This window comes from Acanthaster planci, linkage group LG02 (assembly GCF_054643075.1).
Source record: "Acanthaster planci isolate LZ-2023a linkage group LG02, COTS_SCS, whole genome shotgun sequence".
In the NCBI taxonomy this organism is placed as follows: Eukaryota; Metazoa; Echinodermata; class Asteroidea; order Valvatida; family Acanthasteridae; genus Acanthaster; species Acanthaster planci.
This window is the reverse complement of record NC_141778.1, coordinates 29,727,219-29,745,430: the sequence shown is the minus strand read 5'-3', so window position 1 is coordinate 29,745,430 and position 18,212 is coordinate 29,727,219. Positions and strand designations below refer to the sequence as shown.

Genomic DNA, 18,212 nt, shown 5'->3' with positions numbered 1-18,212 from the left:
GCTCTATCGTTTGGTTTCATTCACTGCAGAGATACTGATGTTCACAGTGTAAATTTCCTGAATGGTATCACAGCGCCCTCAGTTGTCTTGAAAAGCATGGACAATATTGAATGTTTCACAGAGTGCACTTTTCAATTACATTTGACCCCAAAGCAATGCCAAGTAATTTGTATACATTGAAGAAGAGTAAACCTGCACATAAAGCGGGTTTAGGAAAAATCTTGTGGACCATTTCTTAAATTTGAGATTTGGAAATGACGCATCAAACTTTCCTGGTGAAATACTCGGGGCCAGGTGTTGAAGTCATGCAGACATTTGAAAAAAAAAATGATAAAGTTTCCTTTATTTTTAATTCTGCAGGTGTTCCACGTACACGAGGTCGGGAGTTGCCTTGGGATTTGAGCTTGGAGACACCATGGCAGCCACTCAATCGCCTCCCGCACCAGTAAGCGTAGACCCCGATGTGTCCATGAGCTCGGCTTGCGATGACATGGATGCAGACGATGAAGGCATACGGCCGATTTTTCCCTTCCCCTTTGACCCCTACCCCATCCAAGAGGACTTCATGAGGGCACTGTACAGGACTATAGAGGAGGGCAAGATTGGGATATTTGAAAGCCCCACAGGGACAGTAAGTTATTTATAAACGAATCTGGCCACTTGACCACCACACCCCGCAAGGGGCACAGTGGTTCCTTCTGTAACCTTGGTTTCCAAACATGGGACAGTTTTGTTCCCCTGTTGTGCCTGACATGTAATTTGACTTGGACGTGTCAGTATCACTGAAAATGATTGAAATTACTTTCAATTTGTTTTCAGGTAATTTTTACTACTTAATCATTCTTGGAAATTTGAGATTGAGTTCTAAACTTACAAAATTACCCGTCAGATGTGGTGGGCATGAAAAATAATTGGACCACAACTTTAGGACCCAGATCTTAGGACATCTGTACCATACATTCATAACCAGGTCTGTGTAAACGAGTCTAAAAATGCCAGAGATGCTTTTGAGTGACAGGCTTTGTAATCTTGTACCATGGAACCAATATTAAGGGCCTGTTTGTTTCACATGGAACCAGATCTCAGTCAGTGATTCAAACGCTGGTTCGCACCATCTATTAGGCATGTTTTGGTGTCCGTAAACCAACAATGGATCACTGATCGTGATCCTGATCCGTGTGAAACAAACACAGCCTAAGTGTCAGCCTTTTTCACCCGCACAATGTCCCTTTGCATCAGGATGCAAAGAGGGTGATACATCAAAGCAAAGAGCTGGCCTTTCACTTTCTAATGCAAACTGGAACAAAGTGACTAAAGTGTGGCCTTATGACTCATTTTCACAGAGGGGTTCACAATTTTGTTTGCACTCAATGTTTTTTACTCTTTTACAAAGTGTGTAGACAAGTCCAAAAGGACCTTTGTAGCCTCGGGAAGTCATCACATAATTCAGGGATGTAGAAGTCATGTGGACAAAAAATGTTAGAAATTGTGAAATTCCTACCAATTGTCCAGAGGGGCCTTAACGATTGGTCTAGCTGTTGTACAAGTGAACTTGCCTCTAATGTTAGTGTTTTGTTTCAGTGAACCAGCATGGTGCTGTCTCATTCATGGCATCACTAGTGCTGTGGTTTACGGGTAGTACAGGAACCAGGCACCCCATCGAACTAAAACATGGGTACCTGGGTATCTGAAGCCTATATGTTTTATGTGTAACCTTCACAATTCTGACAAAAACTGAAAAGTCGTCCAAAAACAAGAAAAATGCATTCCTTCATGTACAATTTCAAGTTCTGTCGTTATCCCAAAGGTTCAGAACAACCTTTGAACATAAACAAGAAATCTTTTACATGTATTGTAGACTTTTTTTTGAAAAATATTCCCCTAGATACAGTGTATTTCAAAATCTGTTTTTTCACCCCATAATTATTTGGCAAGTTGGTTCCAAGGTATGCATTGTTGTGGCCGTGGGACTGGGATCAGTGCGGATGAACATGCTTCAAAGACTTGCTATTGAAAAATTGAAATATTTTAACTGAATTTTATGGTAATATTGTGCAACTTATCCTTAAATCAAAATGCCAGTGTGCATGTGATCATGAAAATAACCAAGTTATTATTGTAGTTTAGGAGGCGCCGAACCATTTATGCATAAACATACTCAGAAAAGTCTCATTCTTTTGAATGTACTGTACTGGCATGTTATTCACCACCAGGGCAAGTCACTCAGCTTGATCTGTGGCGCTCTGAAGTGGCTGAGTGACCACCAGACACAACAGCGGCTGGAAGTGGAGGCTATACTTAAAGGGGAAAGAGGGACCCCAGGGTAGGTGTAAAGAACGCAGTTTCTCACTCTCGCTTTTTAGGATTGATGTTTCCATTCAAAGAAAAATTCAGGCATCCGTCGGTCATAACTGGCCATGAATATGCACCTTGAAGTCAGTTGGCGCTGGAACAGCAGAATAGGGATGCGGGAGTGACAGTCTTCACCACAGCGATTACACTTGAAGAATTAGAATGCTACATGTAGTACATGTACATGTATACAGGTCATATACGGCAGCCATCTTCCCGGTCAGTTTTGTTCCATGGGGTTACACATGAGCAGACTTTTGGTGCATATCTTCCATAACAAAAGCATGCGACCGTGGCGATGGCTGCCGTGCGTAACCTCCATAATTCAAATTTCTGTTCACACATACAGAAGCTGTACAGTCGGTTTAACCATTTCATTTTATTGCTGCTCCTGAACGACCACGGAAGTGCCTCGTCTTTGGGCATGTGCTTTGGCAACACGACATTGCCCTGTTAAAATTGCACAGGCATGTGCATCCAACTACATGTATTGAGTCGGTATTTCCTTCATTGAGTTGAAATATCCTTCTACATTGGCAGTTGCATTCTGTGCCACACCAGTGCATGCAGGTTTCCCGCGGCCTGGAAAAGTCATGGAAATATGTTTTCCAGGCCTGGAAAAGTCATGGAATTTTGTAAAAAATGACTCATCATGGAAAAGTCATGCAATTTTTCAAACACCGTGTGGGATTTCTATTCTCAGAAATAAGTGCATAAAAATGTGTGATTGTATTTGCAACTTAAAAAGCCAAATAGTTCAAGAAATTGTGTTATTGGGTCATGGATTTTCATACTTTGGTCGTGGAAAAAGTCATGGAAAAGTCGTGAAATTTAATTGTCCTTTTAGGTGCAGGAACCCTGGCATGCCATTTGCACCACTTTCCATAGAAGGAGGTTTTAGTATGCATGCTAGATGCTGTCTCACAGAGTAAGAAGTAACATTAATGAGCAAAATAGCTTCACCATAAAAAGTACTGACAGTTGCACAAAATATAATGTGAATAAAGTGTGATTGAGTGGTCTTAAATCCTTAACCAGTCCAGGCCCAATGAGGTGCAGACAGTGTAGCGATTTCCTGTGTCAGAACAGGGAGGAAGCGTCAACATGTTGTGGCGTAATGTTCAGCACTGGGTGACGTCTATACTCGTCCCCCCGCTTTAGTGAATCCCAGTGAGTTTGTACAAACGCACAGGCTTGAACAAGTCCGTGGAGGTCGAGCGGTGTGAGGAGCCCTCAAGTGGCCGTGTGCCATGGCCACATGTTTTAGTAAATATTGCTCTGATATTGTCGTGGATTTTAAAAAAGTGACAGCATGGCAAGAAATGCCATATCAATCTTGAACAAATGACCACCAAGGGTCAGCTCTTGCAAAGTCCTCCTTAATAGTCAAGGGCTTTGGTAGTGGTATCTTGTTTTTTTTTTGGCTTAAAATGATACCATGCCAGGGATAAATTCGTTGTGGGATAATAGCATTGCTCTGGAATAATACCATTGGCAAGTTCCTTCGAAGAGTCATCCCAAAATGGCTAGGGGTCTGGCACCTGGTTCGAGTGGCAGAGACCAAAATTCAACCGTCATCATGGTATTGCTTTCATCATTTGTGATGCAGGAGTTCCAACTTGGCTAAGAGCAATCCAGCCAAGCCGTCCTCCAGTGCCGAGCCGGACTGGGTGCTGGAGTTTGACAACAAGCGGGCACAGATGGAAAAGGCTGCTTTGCTGATGGTAAGTCTAGCTTTCTGAATTCTAATTCTTCTTCAGTCCTAATCTTTTTGCAGGGTTTCCAAATGAGCAAACCGGTGCCCTCCCCTGTGCAGCTCCAGATCTGTCTTGCACTGCAACATTCATGTAAACTTTCAAATGCATTTATAGACTTCTTCGGAGTTGAACTCCAAGGATGTTTACATCAGTTTTAATTAATGTAAGGTCATTAGCATTTCCTTTGATAATAAGGCTTAAAGTCAATGTTGAATCGACTTTAACTCCATTTGGGAGCATAGTTTAAGTAGTTTTCCTTTGCACTCTTGCCTTTCATGTCCTCTTAAATGCTCTGGCCGGTGCTGGCTTGTAGGGGATGTTTTCTTTTGCTATGGGTCATTTTCCTTTTGGACGAGCTTGTATGGGCTTTGGTGTGTCCCAGCAATGTTTTGACTTCCCACAGTAACCACCTGTATATACAGGTACATGTGGTTCTGTAACAGCAAAATAGTGAAGTAGTAACGTGATTTTGAGAAGCAAGACTTGTACGAGACAAAAGCAAGTTGGATGTAATGTAAACTTCTTGAAGACTTTTGCAAAGGAACATGAATATCTGCCCCCACCTAGAAAGATCATGAGTTTGCATCTGAAATGATTTTGATTTTTTTCAGAGGGAAAGTAAGAAAGCATCATTTAGTAAAAGTAGGAATGGGAACAAGGTAACAATTTAAATTCAAAACAAATTTAACAAATTACCCCAAAACAAGTGGTTAGATGTCGTGAGGAATTATGTTGCACTGAGCACATGTGCTTTTCACGAATATCCTACAGGAGTGGCAGTTATAGTGAGATTTTCCTTTTTTCGTTTATGCTGTTTGTAGGAAGAGCAGCAGCAGCTGATGAAGAGAGAAGCCAAACTGCAGCAGATGAGACAGGAACTTAAACACAAGGCCACTGTCAAACGCAAGGTGTCTGCCTACTTCTTGTCTCATTTTCTACCGAGTTGCATTGTGTCAGTAGCACCCTGCAACCAATGTCACAAAAGTTAATGTAACGGCGTAATGTCACTTATGCCACATTTTGTTACGTATTTTGCGCAACGAAGCAAGAGCAATTTTCATGAAACTTATGCGCTGGGTATGTCCGTGACGTACGCAACAAGTTATGGCGTAATTTACACAATCATTTTAGGTGGCGTAAGTTGCACTGAACAAAGCGAAAATGAACGACTTGACTAACTCATTGTGTTCGGTTAAGGCTCATCATTGCTGAAGACTTACATGAGAAATGTTCAGCTTTATTTTCAAAAGTAATAAACTTTTTGGGCTGTGAGAGAACTTTCGAAATTTTGTGTCCAGTTCTGACGAAGAAAAAAATTGAAAGCTTTTTCAAAATGGCCGGTGGAGGTAATTTGACGACTATTTGATGACTACTGTAATATTGCAAAGGAAAAGCTGTCCTAAAGGCCGTTATTGTCCTTGTCTAAGAAATTTAATGTGATCAAAACATTCTGCAGCTAAGCAACTTTTGTGAAATCAAACATTAAGTATATTGCGCAGCTACATGTACGGCACGAATTAATTGTGCAAGGCTTACACATGGTGCAAAGTTACGCCACATTTCGTGAAATCGGCTCCTGGTCTATTTATCTCACTGTGATCGAATTGAAACTACGCTGGTGAACGTCATGAAATTTGCCTCGTTGCTTAATATGCACATGATGTATCTTGTTATAACACTGCACACTTCACGTTTTTTTTTCTAAATTCATCTCTTTTTCCTTTTTCTTCAGCGACTTGGTCCGCCAGGTGAGTTTGACCTGCCCCATCCCTCAGATGAGAACGACAACATCCTCAAGCCGCCCGACGCTGACGATGAAAGCATCCTTGTGGCCGATTACCATAGCGATGAGGAGACCAGATCAACCAGTGACTCGGAGGAGGAGGAGGAAGAGGGAGAACCCCATGTTACCAAGGTAACTAGAAAGCATCATGGCAGAAAGAAAGTGTGACGGGGTGCCCCCCCCAAATTTGGGTGAAGTAGTACTTGCTCACTCCATTTTGGGCGACAAACTGTATAGAGTACTGAAGTGTGACGTCATTGTGAACCAGAAAGTGCAGTGCAAATGAATGGTATATGCGCGCGTGTTGGTTCACGCGCTGGTTCTCGCGCTAATGCCTTTTACACACTAATTGTGTGCATGACGTATTCACTTTGGTACTCCATAAGAGTATACCTCTCATAATACTCATGTTCTTTCTGGCTTTTTTGGGTAGATATTCTACTGTAGCCGTACCCATTCCCAACTGAGTCAATTTGTTCACGAGGTTCAGAAGAGTCCTTACGGAGAAACAACCAAAGTGGTGACGCTAGGATCAAGACAGGTCAGTAGACAACAAGGCAAAAAGTATCAGCGCCCTATATGTTTGAACCCCACATTTTGTTCACAGTAAGGAACTCGCATTTCAGTAATATTGGGCTCTTTGCAGTCAACTTTGCCTGTAGAATTCGTAATTCTTCCATGGTCATGTATGTCTTGGGAGTTTAAAGGACAACTTTTGCTGTGCGTTTGATGGACAAATTTTTCCTAGGGTTGTGATAAACCTTTCATGTTGCCAGCACTGTGACTGGCTAAAATGGCTAGCTCAATGATGCCTGTGGGTTTTGGGCTCTCTCGGCTTACCAAAGACATTGAAAAAGTTGTAGACAGCATTGCACTGGAGGTTTTAATCAGAATTGTTTTGGTTTTAACAGTTCAGTATTCCAAATTTTAATTGTGTTTCTGTATTATTTTTGTGTTCTTTTTTCAATCAAAAGTAAAAAAAAATCCGGACATCTATATCTGTCCGGCCAAATTGTGGATTTTTCAAAAGCTCAATAATAGATTGCTAGTTTATTTGCAATTCTTTGAAGTGATTTCAAAATAAGGGTCCCGAAGAGTAAAAATGAAAGTTGTTTAATGATGGTTCCCCTCCTGCAGAACTTGTGCATCAATGAAGCTGTGAAGAAGCTGAAATCATTGAGTTTGATCAACGATCGATGCCTCGAGATGCAGAAGAAGAAGAAAGGTAAATTGATCTGACTATAAAGCTTCGAAGAGTTGCATTAGGCCTGTGCATTTAAAGACTATTTGTGGACCAGGCGCCTTTCCTTGTAGATTGATTGCCTTGAAACCCTTTAGATTAAAGAAAAAACAAACAAATAACAGCTCCAGTCGGTGAACCCGTAAGACTGTTTCTACATGTAGCTCAGTAGCTGTTACTGTGTTTTGAAGAACATGCTCTCAAATTTGCCAGCCTCGGTATCGCATAGGCTTGTTTGTTTACTCAGTGTAGTATCTTTATTTGCCCAATTTTGTTGCGCAGTGAAAAAAGTTATCACCCTCCCAGTTACCTCCCAGAAAAGTTCCACAAGAAACTGATTAATTTACACATTGTGTCCTTGATAATGTCAATAACATCAGTGACATTAAAAAATTACAGAGTCCACATTGCCGTCTCTAACAGCGATCATATCCCTGAGAATAGATACATAAATCTCTCATTTGAAGTCACTGTATCAAACCATGTTTTAAAGGAGCCCTTTAGTTTAATTCAGTCGTATTCTTCCAAACTTTGAACACAGGTTACATAATGCCACACGGAGTATGACTACAGCTTATATTAAATCCCTTTCTTTAAAAAATAAATGGCACTCTTGAAGTTATAAAACCTGCTCTTAAAACCAATTTTGAGGGGGAGACTATTGAACAGCAAAGCAACAATGTCAACTCTGTGTCAAAGGTTGCAGGTGCCGCATTTAACTAAACCCTTCCTCCACTGAACACAGGAACGCTTACATGTTGAGTTGGATAAAAGCCCCAAATTGAGAGGGGCACCATAAAAGCAACAACACAACTGGTTAAAAAGCTTGCACCGTGAGATTAGTGGATAAATTCAGCTCTGAACATATTTCAACTGCTCCAAAAATTAGTATTGGCCTTTGTGACCCGATTATCTGGACTATCTATATGTTTTGTCCTAAATGCAAAGCTTTGTCTGTATTACACTCGTCAGCTGTGAATTTGGCAGTTACCCCTCCTAAAAGCTAAAAGCTGACACTTGGAGCCATTGAAAAAGAATATCAAACTCAGTTGCACAATTTTCACAAATAGTGATCATCGATTGAAGGCCCGTTCAAGTTGTTGCAAGCACAGAAATATTGTCTGCATAGGCCAGACAACCAGCTCAATACTCTGCTATGTTACAACCAACACCACCACTATTTTTTTTTAACTTATCAATCAAACCATCTAAATACATCAAAAATGAAATAGGAGATACATGTAAGACACCTCGTTGATTAACAGTGTCAGTTGTGAATTTGTTAGAGGCAACTTCACCCCATCTTACTTCAAAGACCTGATGAAAGGACAAAGTAAAACACAAAAGCAAACTCAACACGAAACAAAAGCATATTTTTGTCTGGAAAATTTTTAAAATTTACAACAGGTTTCAGTTGCCTTGGACATGTCCAATGAAACTGTGAGAACATTGATCCGATTGAAGTTATAACGTGAAGCAACTCCGTTCCTGGCAAAAGTACAGTGAGTGGTTGTGGTGTGTTGTTTAATTAAATCCAGCTGGATAAGAATTACGAAAAGTACTCTCTTCCTTTAAAACAATTACCCAATCAGAGTTGTGGCTCACTTGCTTTCCAACAAGAGGTTTTGCTACCTACTGGGATAAGGTCTATCCTTAATATGCAAATGCTCACAGCATGGATCAAGAACAAGCTTAACTGGACTGTGATCAGAAAAGACACAGGAGTCTGTAGCATCACATGAGACAACACTGTTACCGCTTGTAGAAGAGACTAAAGCATGATCAATTCTAGATGTAGACTTTGGGCCAAGAAAAACAACTATCACAAGGTTTATACAACTATGGTATTCGTAAATGCCTCAGAATGTCTCTCTATTCAACAACATGCAACTTGACTGTGTATTAACCTTGATAAAGTCTGCTGAGAAGTGATAATGCCCACTGCATAAGTCATGCACTGACACCTAGATACATGTATGTGACAGTTTAATCGACTCTGATTAGTCAAGAGTCTGTGTGCACTTGGCTCTCCACATACGAACCATATCCATATAAGGAGATTGTATTTTACAACTTGCATAAGGAGTATACCATAAAAAGGACTGGGGTGTTTAGGGAAATGAAAGTAAAATTCTAGAACCAAATTGTTGGAAATCCATCATAATTCTTTTGACTCTCTGACTAAAAATGATATTTATGAAAGGGAATAAATATGTGCCTGGCCGGTCTTTAGTTGCGAGTAACCAGTGGTGTGACATTCAGGTAACAGCAAGTTTTGAAAGAGATGACCTTTGTACTGACCAGTAAGTCAAATCATATCTAATTTCTTTCTTTTTGCTGACAAAGTCCACCATGTAGGATTGAAACCAGATCCTCTCTTATTTCAACCAAAGTACTCACAAATACTTGTACATATACACGTCGCTCTAGTTCCGTAGAACTGATTGATCAGCACAGATTGGGGATTATACACACACATGAAGGAGCGGGTTACTCTGATTACCTTAGCAGGAGGCTTAACAAGGAAAACGCCTTCTCAGGCGTCGGTAGGAAGATGCCAGGAGATGGTGTACCACCTGACGAAACTCCCTGTTGCGGAGGTAATAGATGAAAGTATTGAACCAGCTGTTTGTCAGTGTGGGCAGCACAAACATCAGCATGGATGCTATGTGGTCGGTCGCTTCTGTCATGTATGGTCGCAGAGAACCAAACATCATTGGCAGTATCATGAAGACAAAACTGGATATCACGATGATGAGCACCGTCTTCAAGGTCTTGGTGCGGATGCGATTTGCTGGTCTTGCGATTGCAGCTTGAGCATTTTGGTTGTCGTCAGCGATGCGCTTAGCGTGCTTGCACGAGATCAGAAACAGTCGGGTATATGCTATCAGTACCACCAACAGACAGCTTATTGAGAGACACATCTGTATGATGTGGTTTGCTTCATGGGATTCCTCAGAGAAAAACACGCAGGAGAGAGCACCTTCAGAGTAGACCGGTGTCCACTGTGTTGCAGTAGCATGTCCCAACTCAATCAAAGTGGCAACAAACCATGTACAGCTTACTAAGATTCGTGCTCGTTTTGTAGTCACTAGAGAAGGGTAACGCAATGCCAACTCTATGGCTATGAGTCTGTCTACTGTCAGGAACAGAAGCGATAGTGTTGTAGTGTAGATACACACTTTTGATACAAATGCCTGCACACCACAAAGCACTTTCACTTCAAAATTATCAGTTTGCGTGAGTGCAGCAACAGTGGCGGGTAAGGCCAGAAAAATCCCAATGCCCAGATCAGCAGTCGTGATTGATCTCAGAAATATTTTGGTCGTTTCCTGGACGTTGTCAACTCTTCTAAGAGCTAAGAGACACAAAGGGTTTAATGACAGAAGGAGAATGGTAGAGACCACCAAAAGAATGCAGTTGACAGTGTCGCGTGCTGTTGTTCCAACCATGCTACCAGGTGTGGTAGATACGTTGTTAAAGTCCAGATTGGCAAACTGCTGGGTTGAGTTCATGATGAAACGCTTAGCCCCAATTTATTAACAGTTTCCAGATGGCTTTTGGTTTTCACTTGCTCAAGTGTACATGTACTATGGCTTCAGGCACACCTCCTCAATACTGGAGTCTTGAGGTATGTCCGTCCATTAAAATGTTGAAATAATTTGTCAAATCACTTTCCAAAATATTTTATATCAAAACAGAACGTAGCATCTCTTCTAAACATACATGTATGTACAGTAATGCCTCGGCTTGGCCATTTTCCACCTTAAGTCTAGCTGCACAGATTGGCCATAACTATCTCTGGAACTGTTGTAATGCAGTGAACATGTCTCATCCCTTGCTGACGAAATGTGCTAAATGAAGTTGAGTGTGGTTGATAAAGGGGCAAATTTGCATTCAGTTGGGTTAGAACTCATGCCGATTGGCTAGCGATTGTATTGCTAGGGAACCAGTCTCTGGATTCCATGGCTGTGATTGGCTATTCACACGTACTGTTTACAGCGTTAACCATTAAAATTGATATGAGCCAACACGTTTGGATGTCACTCTCCAGTTTGGCAATTAAAATGTAATTTGAGTTTGTCAATCTCTTCTGCAAGATTCAATCCTCCCACGCTAAAGTTTTATTAGTCCTGCAAACCTAATGGACTCTGTTTCATATGCAACTTGTTTGCTGTTGCTGTCGTCGTTTGTATTGAAGAACAAATCTCTGTTTAGCAGGATTGTGAAGTTGATTGCTGAATGACAGTCGTGTCAGTCATCAGATTTGCAATCAAGGCTGCTAGCTGTTGTGGACTTTATTGAAGATTTATTAGACTTGGTTGTATATGTAGAAAAAACAGCTTAAAGTAATAATCTGACATGAACTTGCAAACTGATTAAAATCTCTCATGCCCAGTTGCTGATGTATTTTTCTTCCTAAAAATGTATGATTTTGAAATGACAAACTTGTTCTTTTAGTTTAATGACTAATTCTCAAGTTTGGATGAATAGGGAAGATTGGTTGTGCCCACCCCCTCCTAAAAAACCTTTGTTAGGCCTCTGTCAGTCTTGGCCTTTGACAGTCAAATTGCTAGATCAAAGTACTTTACTGGATTTAGACTTGTTCCTAAACAGGGGCAGATTAACTTGTTGCTGTGGATGTGTTTGACCCGGCTGTGGAATTCCTAAGTCTGACTGGCTAGCTCAAGGATGCAGTCCTCAAAAAGAAATTAAAACAGATAAGTCAGAATATTTCCCACAGTGAAAATTAGTATGAAAGTACATGCAGTTGGCATTTGTTCCAGTTGCTCTCAAATGTTTTGTCTACAAACAGTTGTCATTAATAGGAAAACGAACAGAGGACTGTGTTCACGATCTTTGCCGTAATTACTTGTGCTGTTAAATTGTTACATGACTTTCATTCAAAATTTTCCATTTCATTACATGTAGCCATGAATGAAGGGCCCAGCCAAATGTGGTTTGTCATTCAAGATGTGGCCATCTTGAAGATCACACAGTTACCACACCTGATGAGTGACCTGTGAGCTCTAATAAACAGTATAACTGAGCACATACATGCTGAAATGTTGGCACTAACAATGAGGGAAGTCAACACATGTCCTCCCCCAGCAAAGTTATTGCTAAAAAGTTGAGTTTGATTCATGAACAAGTAAAGTGGTACAATATTAGGTGATATTGTGACTTGCATTTAAGCCATATTAACGCATTTAAGACACTTGTGGTCATGTTTTTACACACGTGGGTACAAGTGTATGTTTGAAATGATGCTTCTGTGTGTCTGAAATGATTGAATGTGCATACAAATGACCCTGTGTGGTGATCTGCACATTTACAATTACTTTGGCTTGAAATGACCTCAGGTGAATCGCATGAGATATTCAGGCACTTTGTTTCCCTTCATTGAAACATTTCGTTGCCACTTTTTTGTTTTTTTTCTTCAGTTTTACAAGTGAAAGGCAAAGTAATTTTGATAGCCAATATGTTCAGACTTTGAGAGGAACACTGGTTTTGGGGAGGCCGTAAAAGCTTGTGGAAAATACGTCATCTATGGTACATGTACAGGAATGCCATAGTGGAACTTGCCTGTCCATGTACACTGTGCCACTGTAAGAAATGCTGCTGTCCTTTGTGAAAAGTTTCTTCTCTCGGTCACTTGTACCATGAGTTGGTTCCAGTGTCTTTCATTTCTTGAAGAATCTCAGGTCACTCAGCTTATAATTCCATATCGGATATGAGGTCAACTTGCTGAAATAACCCACGTGCAGAAATGTGACCCGCCATACCAAAACATACCAAAGTTGGTATTTGTGATGTGGGACAATTCCTCTCCTTCAGCTTTTTTTACAATTTAAAGTGATCCACGTTAAATCGAAACTCTCTCTGCAGTAAGCCTCTTACGGGTAGTGATAGCCATAAAACTTCCATGAATATCTGAGGAGTGGAAGTTCCTCTGTTTTATGGTTATGAAGTTACCTACCTACAGCCTGGTTTTGGGATGGTGGGTCATATTAATGTGCTCTATTTGTGTGTGTTCTTGAGACCAACATGTAGGCCTAACAACATGCAGAAAAAGCTAGAGTCTTCCCAGTGTGTGGAGCCCATTGGAAATTAAGAAGTCTCAAAGACACTGCCTGTTTTTACATGCTAAGATGTGAGGTCTCATCCTCAGTCTGGGAACGCACCAACTTCAACGGTGCTGTCTTAACCCATGCTCTTCTGATTGTGTTTTCACCTTGTTCTGAATCAACTTTGACCAGAGAAAATGAGGGACAAGGATGGCGACCCAGGCAAGTCCAAGAGAAAGAAGGAGGCAACATCTGGCTGTCCATTCTACGCAGCGAGCCAGATGGATTCCTTCAAGGACAGAGCCGTGGTTGAAGTGCTTGACCTCGAGCAGTTACTGAAAGTTGGCCGAGAGTTGAAGGCATGTCCGTACTACGGCACGCGATATGCCATCCCTGGTGCAGAGGTATGTAGTTTTAGTACTTGTTATGAATTGTTGCAAAACTATGGTTATGCCATACAGGTACACTGAAGACTTGCAAAAAAATACTTAAGAGGACAGAGGGTCCCCAGAAAAATACTTTTGTAAATAGAGTGCCAGATCGGTTACAGAGGGTTGCTGTGGTAGTGCTTTGTAATGCATTGCCATCAAATCTATAGTTATGCTGTACGCCGAGGACTCACAAGGAACGATAAGAGGACACTGGGTCCTCAGTACCATACAGTACATGATCAGTGCAGGAGTTTGTAACTTAAGCACTTTCTGTTTCTTGCCATCAAGTCTCTACTTGTTGTACACTGTGGACTGAAACAAAAGACTAACGTGAGAGGCCATGGGTCCTCAGTAGGTTGCCCATGCACATTGCTAGCTACATTGTTGTAACTCTGAAATAGCCTTTCTTAAAATTTATACCATAACACTTTTCCTCTTAAAACCTGTCCAAAGTGATGTATGTTGTAAAAATGAAAACGTTCTGACTTTTGAGACTGTTTAGTGAATGCATCAAAAAGAGTTTCGGTGTTAATTCTCTCAGCTTGTCGTTCTTCCATACAATACACTCCTGCACGAATCCACTCGCAATGCATGCGGCATACGTCTGGACGGAAACATTGTCATCATCGATGAGGCGCACAACCTCATTGAAACCATCTCCAATGTGTACAGTGTAGAGGTGACTGGAGGCCAGGTAGGCAAACGTATCCATTTTTTCAAGCAGTTCATCAAAGGTGAGTTATCGTCACCAATAATTCATACCAAGGCCCACATCTGAACTCTCATGGTTCATAAATGCATGCATGTGGCAAAGATTTAAAATGCTGCTGGAATGCAAGTATCCTGCAATTTTATTTTTGTTTCAAATTTTAGATGACAAGTTGCCATCATATTGTGTGTGAGTTATTTTCCTTGTGTACCACCAATTTCAGCCAATACATGTAATGTTGGTGCTGTTTTGCATTCCTGATGATACATGAAAGAGACATTCGTTAAGAGTGCTTTTCTGACAGCTTGACAAAATCCAAACACAAAATTAGCGGATTCCTCTCATTTAAGGTTTGCGTTGCATCACTGGTAGCCATCAGAGCTATCTATCGTTGAGACACAAAACACTGGTAATGGTAATAATGCATTTCTGCATTGCAGCTATGTCGTGCCCACTCACAGCTCAATCAGTACATGACAAAATATAGGTGAGTACCTTCTGGCCTTGTACGGTTTGTAAAATCTTTGGAAATTGGGCTAACCACCTTCCAAAGAATTTAAGGACTGGGTTTGAGCTAACATATGTTCCTGAGTGCACAAATAGTAGAAATATGACCACCGGGCCATCGAGAGTAAACTCACGAGTAGACTTGGGAATATACTTGTTTCATTATGCAGCAAGTTAGCAGATATATGTAGGTAACCATTGATTGTTCGCGCAATGTGATACAAGGGAAAGGCCCGCAACATTTTCCTGCACCTGCAAGTATCAAGAGTAACGTGTGCGTATGCAAAATTCTTGTTAAAATCACCCTTTGCCCTCCTACAAATCATTAAGGAAGGTCTCTAAATCTACTGGAATCCATCGTGATGTAGGATGTACATCCTCGCGTGCACTATCCACTGTAAATGTTTGGTGTCGTGGCCCGGCCTGGTTTGAATTGTGCAAGAAAAACCATGCAGTATTCTGGATGCAAGCATTAAAAGTGCTAACAACCCAGAATCCCCTTGGTGTATGTTGTATGAAAGACAGGGTTGTTGACACTAGTAAGACCGGGCTCTAGGAACCATGGAGCTCAAGCCCCTGTATGCAAAGAGATTGAGAAAGCACTGTTTCTTAATGCGGTTTTGCAGGAGTCGCCTCAAGGCTAAGAACCTGATGTACATCAAGCAGATTCTGCAGGTGCTGTCCGGTTGGATCCGGTGCCTGGGAGGCAAGGTAGACTGCCCGCCAGATACCCAGAAGACTGGTCCAGAGACCAGCCAGCTGTACACCATCAATGACTTCCTGTTTGCCACACAGATTGACAACATCAATCTCTTTAAGGTAGTCTTGAATTCAAGCCCCCTATTCCATCCTCAAAGTTTGTTTGGCATGTACACTCTATTTCTAGGTTGGCAGGCAAGCCTTATCTTGATCTCACATTTCCTTGGGATAATTGATGTACCCAAATTGAAACACGTTGTCTAAGATATGGTGATCTTTCAGTGATCCCCACCAAGATGGTTCACATCATTTTTCTTTTGTTTTTTTCAATCTGCAGCTACAGAAATATTGTGAAGTTAGCCAGATCTCCAGAAAGGTATCAGTCAACATTTTGTGTTTCCAACTTCATAACTGTTTTCTAAATTGTAAATTCTGCAAATTCTTACTTTTATCTTTTTTGGTTTGGTTTTTTATTTTTTGCTACCATCCTTAGTTTATCTTTACTTTGCCTGCAGTATCTTAAAAATCAAAACCCTTTTGAAATATTTTGTTTTGAACAAGGAAATTCAATTGTTTTTTTAAATCAAGAGGTTTGTGAAACACTAAGTTCAAGTCATGTGAGAAATTATTTTACATAATTTCTTTTTATTCCTCTACCAAAATTGCATTGACACTACTGCATTTCTACTTCTTTTTGTACAGCTGAATGGTTTTATAGAGCGGTACCAGCCCTCAGTGAAGATAGCGGAGGCGGATTCTGCCCCACCACAGTCTGCCATGACCAGGTTCCTCCAAGAACTCAGCCAGAAACCCACAGACAAGCAAACATCGCCCTCTGCAGGTGAGAGGAAAACCCCTCGGCTTTCAATGTGATTCAATATTGGGCGTGTGGTTATAGTGGTTAGGGTTTGTGACTCCCAAGATTTGGGTTTGGGGTTCAAATCGAGCGGTGGTAGCATGTTACGTCCTGGAGCAAGTCGCTTTACCCCAACTTACCTTTCGCTATCCAGGTGTATAAATGGCTGCCTATGAGGGCTGAGACAATGTGCACGGTTACCAGCTGCTGAGTAATAATTCTGAAGTTCTTTGCGAGTGTTGGTGCAACATAAAATACAGAGCAACTTGTTTACTCTATCACGTACATGTATTCATGCTTGTGTTTGTTTCTGCACTGATTGTACATACATGTTAACGGGCCCCTTTTTTTCTTGGGATCTTTCAGGACGTAAAAACTGAGTCAGGTTTAGAGAGAAGAGAAGTTTTCAGTGAATTTTTGTTTCAATTTCAGAAGCTAGTGACAGGAGGGAGGAGGAATGGCAGACTTTCTCCTCTCCTCTCCTGCACATCGAGGGCTTCCTGCTGTCCCTCACAAACGCCGACAAAGACGGGAGAGTTGTCATCCATAAACAAGGTAGGACAGTGCCGTCCGTGGCAGTTGAAAATAAAAAGTCCAGCTGTGCTTTATGTTAATTTTATATTTGTGCAGCATTTTGTGGAATTTTGTTGGAGATGCAGGTTTAATTGGTTAGTAAAGAACATTACGTGATTCTTTTTGCGGAAGGGTAAAATTGCACTCAAGCATCTGATATTTTTCTGACCGTTGACCTTTGAACAAAAGCACATGTGGTTGTTCAGCTTATATGAATGGCTTTGGAATGCAAAGTCAGGAATCTTGCCACTTATTAGTACTTTCCCCTGGTAGTAGTACAAACAGTGCATCTGTTGACCCAGACCCACATCAATACTGGGGCTGATTTCATAGAGCTGCTTAATCGCAAATTTTGCTTAAGGATGAAAAAAACCTTGCTTAATAAAGCAAGGTTACTGGCCGAAATTCCATGTGATTGTCATGCTAACCAAACAACAGCTAAATACCAGCCCAAAGCAACATACATCACACACAGATTTGCTGGTAACCTTAGCTTATTTATTAAAGAGATAGGGAAAAGAAAACCTTTCCCCAATTATAACCTGTAAACAATGGGTGGCAAGACAGTCTTTCAAAATGAATATGAAAAAAACTGAACACTTTTCCCATTTATGGCCGAAACAATGTCCAAAAAATGGGTTAATGACATACCGGTGACCCCAAAACATCATATGGGAGATGTGGTTGTAAACAGTGTGGATCTTTCATGCAAGTCTCGTAGTGCGCGGTTCTTGTCCATTATGTTGATTGTTCCATCCATCAAGTTTAAGTGCATGATTTGTTCTGTTTTTGTCATAAAATAAAACATACCCCGGTCTTGTGCAGTTTGTAGTTTCGGACAGGATTCTCGTACACTGAGACTCGGTGTTGACGTTTCCGTGCAATGATGAGTTGAATTGATCATTCCTGGACAGCTCATTAAGGGTTGATTTTTAACCTTCCCAGTTGTCGTAGATACAACTAATATGCCAAGGATTTTTCAGGACTGCTTCAACAATATCCAGATTTTTTTATCTAGTGTCTGCAAAAGCACTCTGAATTTAGAAGCGTGACGCATAAGCCTCGCACACTGCTTTTGTTGTGTTGCGTCTGCCTGTGACGGCGCTGCTGTGCTGCTGGACCACGGCCAGGTTTGGGACTGTCACAGCAGCCCCGCAACACTGCCAGGTTCCGTGCTGACTCCTACGCTGACCGTGTTATTCGACGAATAGTCATACTGCACGTGAACACGAGTCCT

At 41.2% G+C, this 18,212-nt stretch overlaps 1 protein-coding gene across 4 annotated transcripts in view; it reads left to right on the top strand.

The window, feature by feature from the left end:
* Positions 1-18,212, top strand: part of ddx11 (DEAD/H-box helicase 11) — a 31,535-nt gene that overhangs the window by 5,080 nt on the left and 8,243 nt on the right. The window contains exons 1-15 of one of the 4 annotated variants that reach the window (XM_087132566.1): positions 4-64; positions 361-631; positions 2,214-2,323; positions 3,962-4,076; positions 4,931-5,017; positions 5,842-6,024; positions 6,326-6,433; positions 7,030-7,117; positions 13,393-13,604; positions 14,173-14,325; positions 14,781-14,827; positions 15,474-15,666; positions 15,884-15,922; positions 16,249-16,387; positions 16,835-16,957. In XM_087132566.1, the coding sequence (XP_086988692.1) occupies positions 416-631; positions 2,214-2,323; positions 3,962-4,076; positions 4,931-5,017; positions 5,842-6,024; positions 6,326-6,433; positions 7,030-7,117; positions 13,393-13,604; positions 14,173-14,325; positions 14,781-14,827; positions 15,474-15,666; positions 15,884-15,922; positions 16,249-16,387; positions 16,835-16,957 (1,813 nt within the window). In that variant the 5' untranslated portion in view covers positions 4-64; positions 361-415. Of the gene's footprint in view, positions 1-3; positions 65-127; positions 163-360; positions 632-2,213; positions 2,324-3,961; positions 4,077-4,930; positions 5,018-5,841; positions 6,025-6,325; positions 6,434-7,029; positions 7,118-13,392; positions 13,605-14,172; positions 14,326-14,780; positions 14,828-15,473; positions 15,667-15,883; positions 15,923-16,248; positions 16,388-16,834; positions 16,958-18,212 lie in introns of those variants that run through there. The other 3 variants (XM_022231018.2, XM_087132567.1, XM_022231017.2) reach the window with 3 other exon arrangements.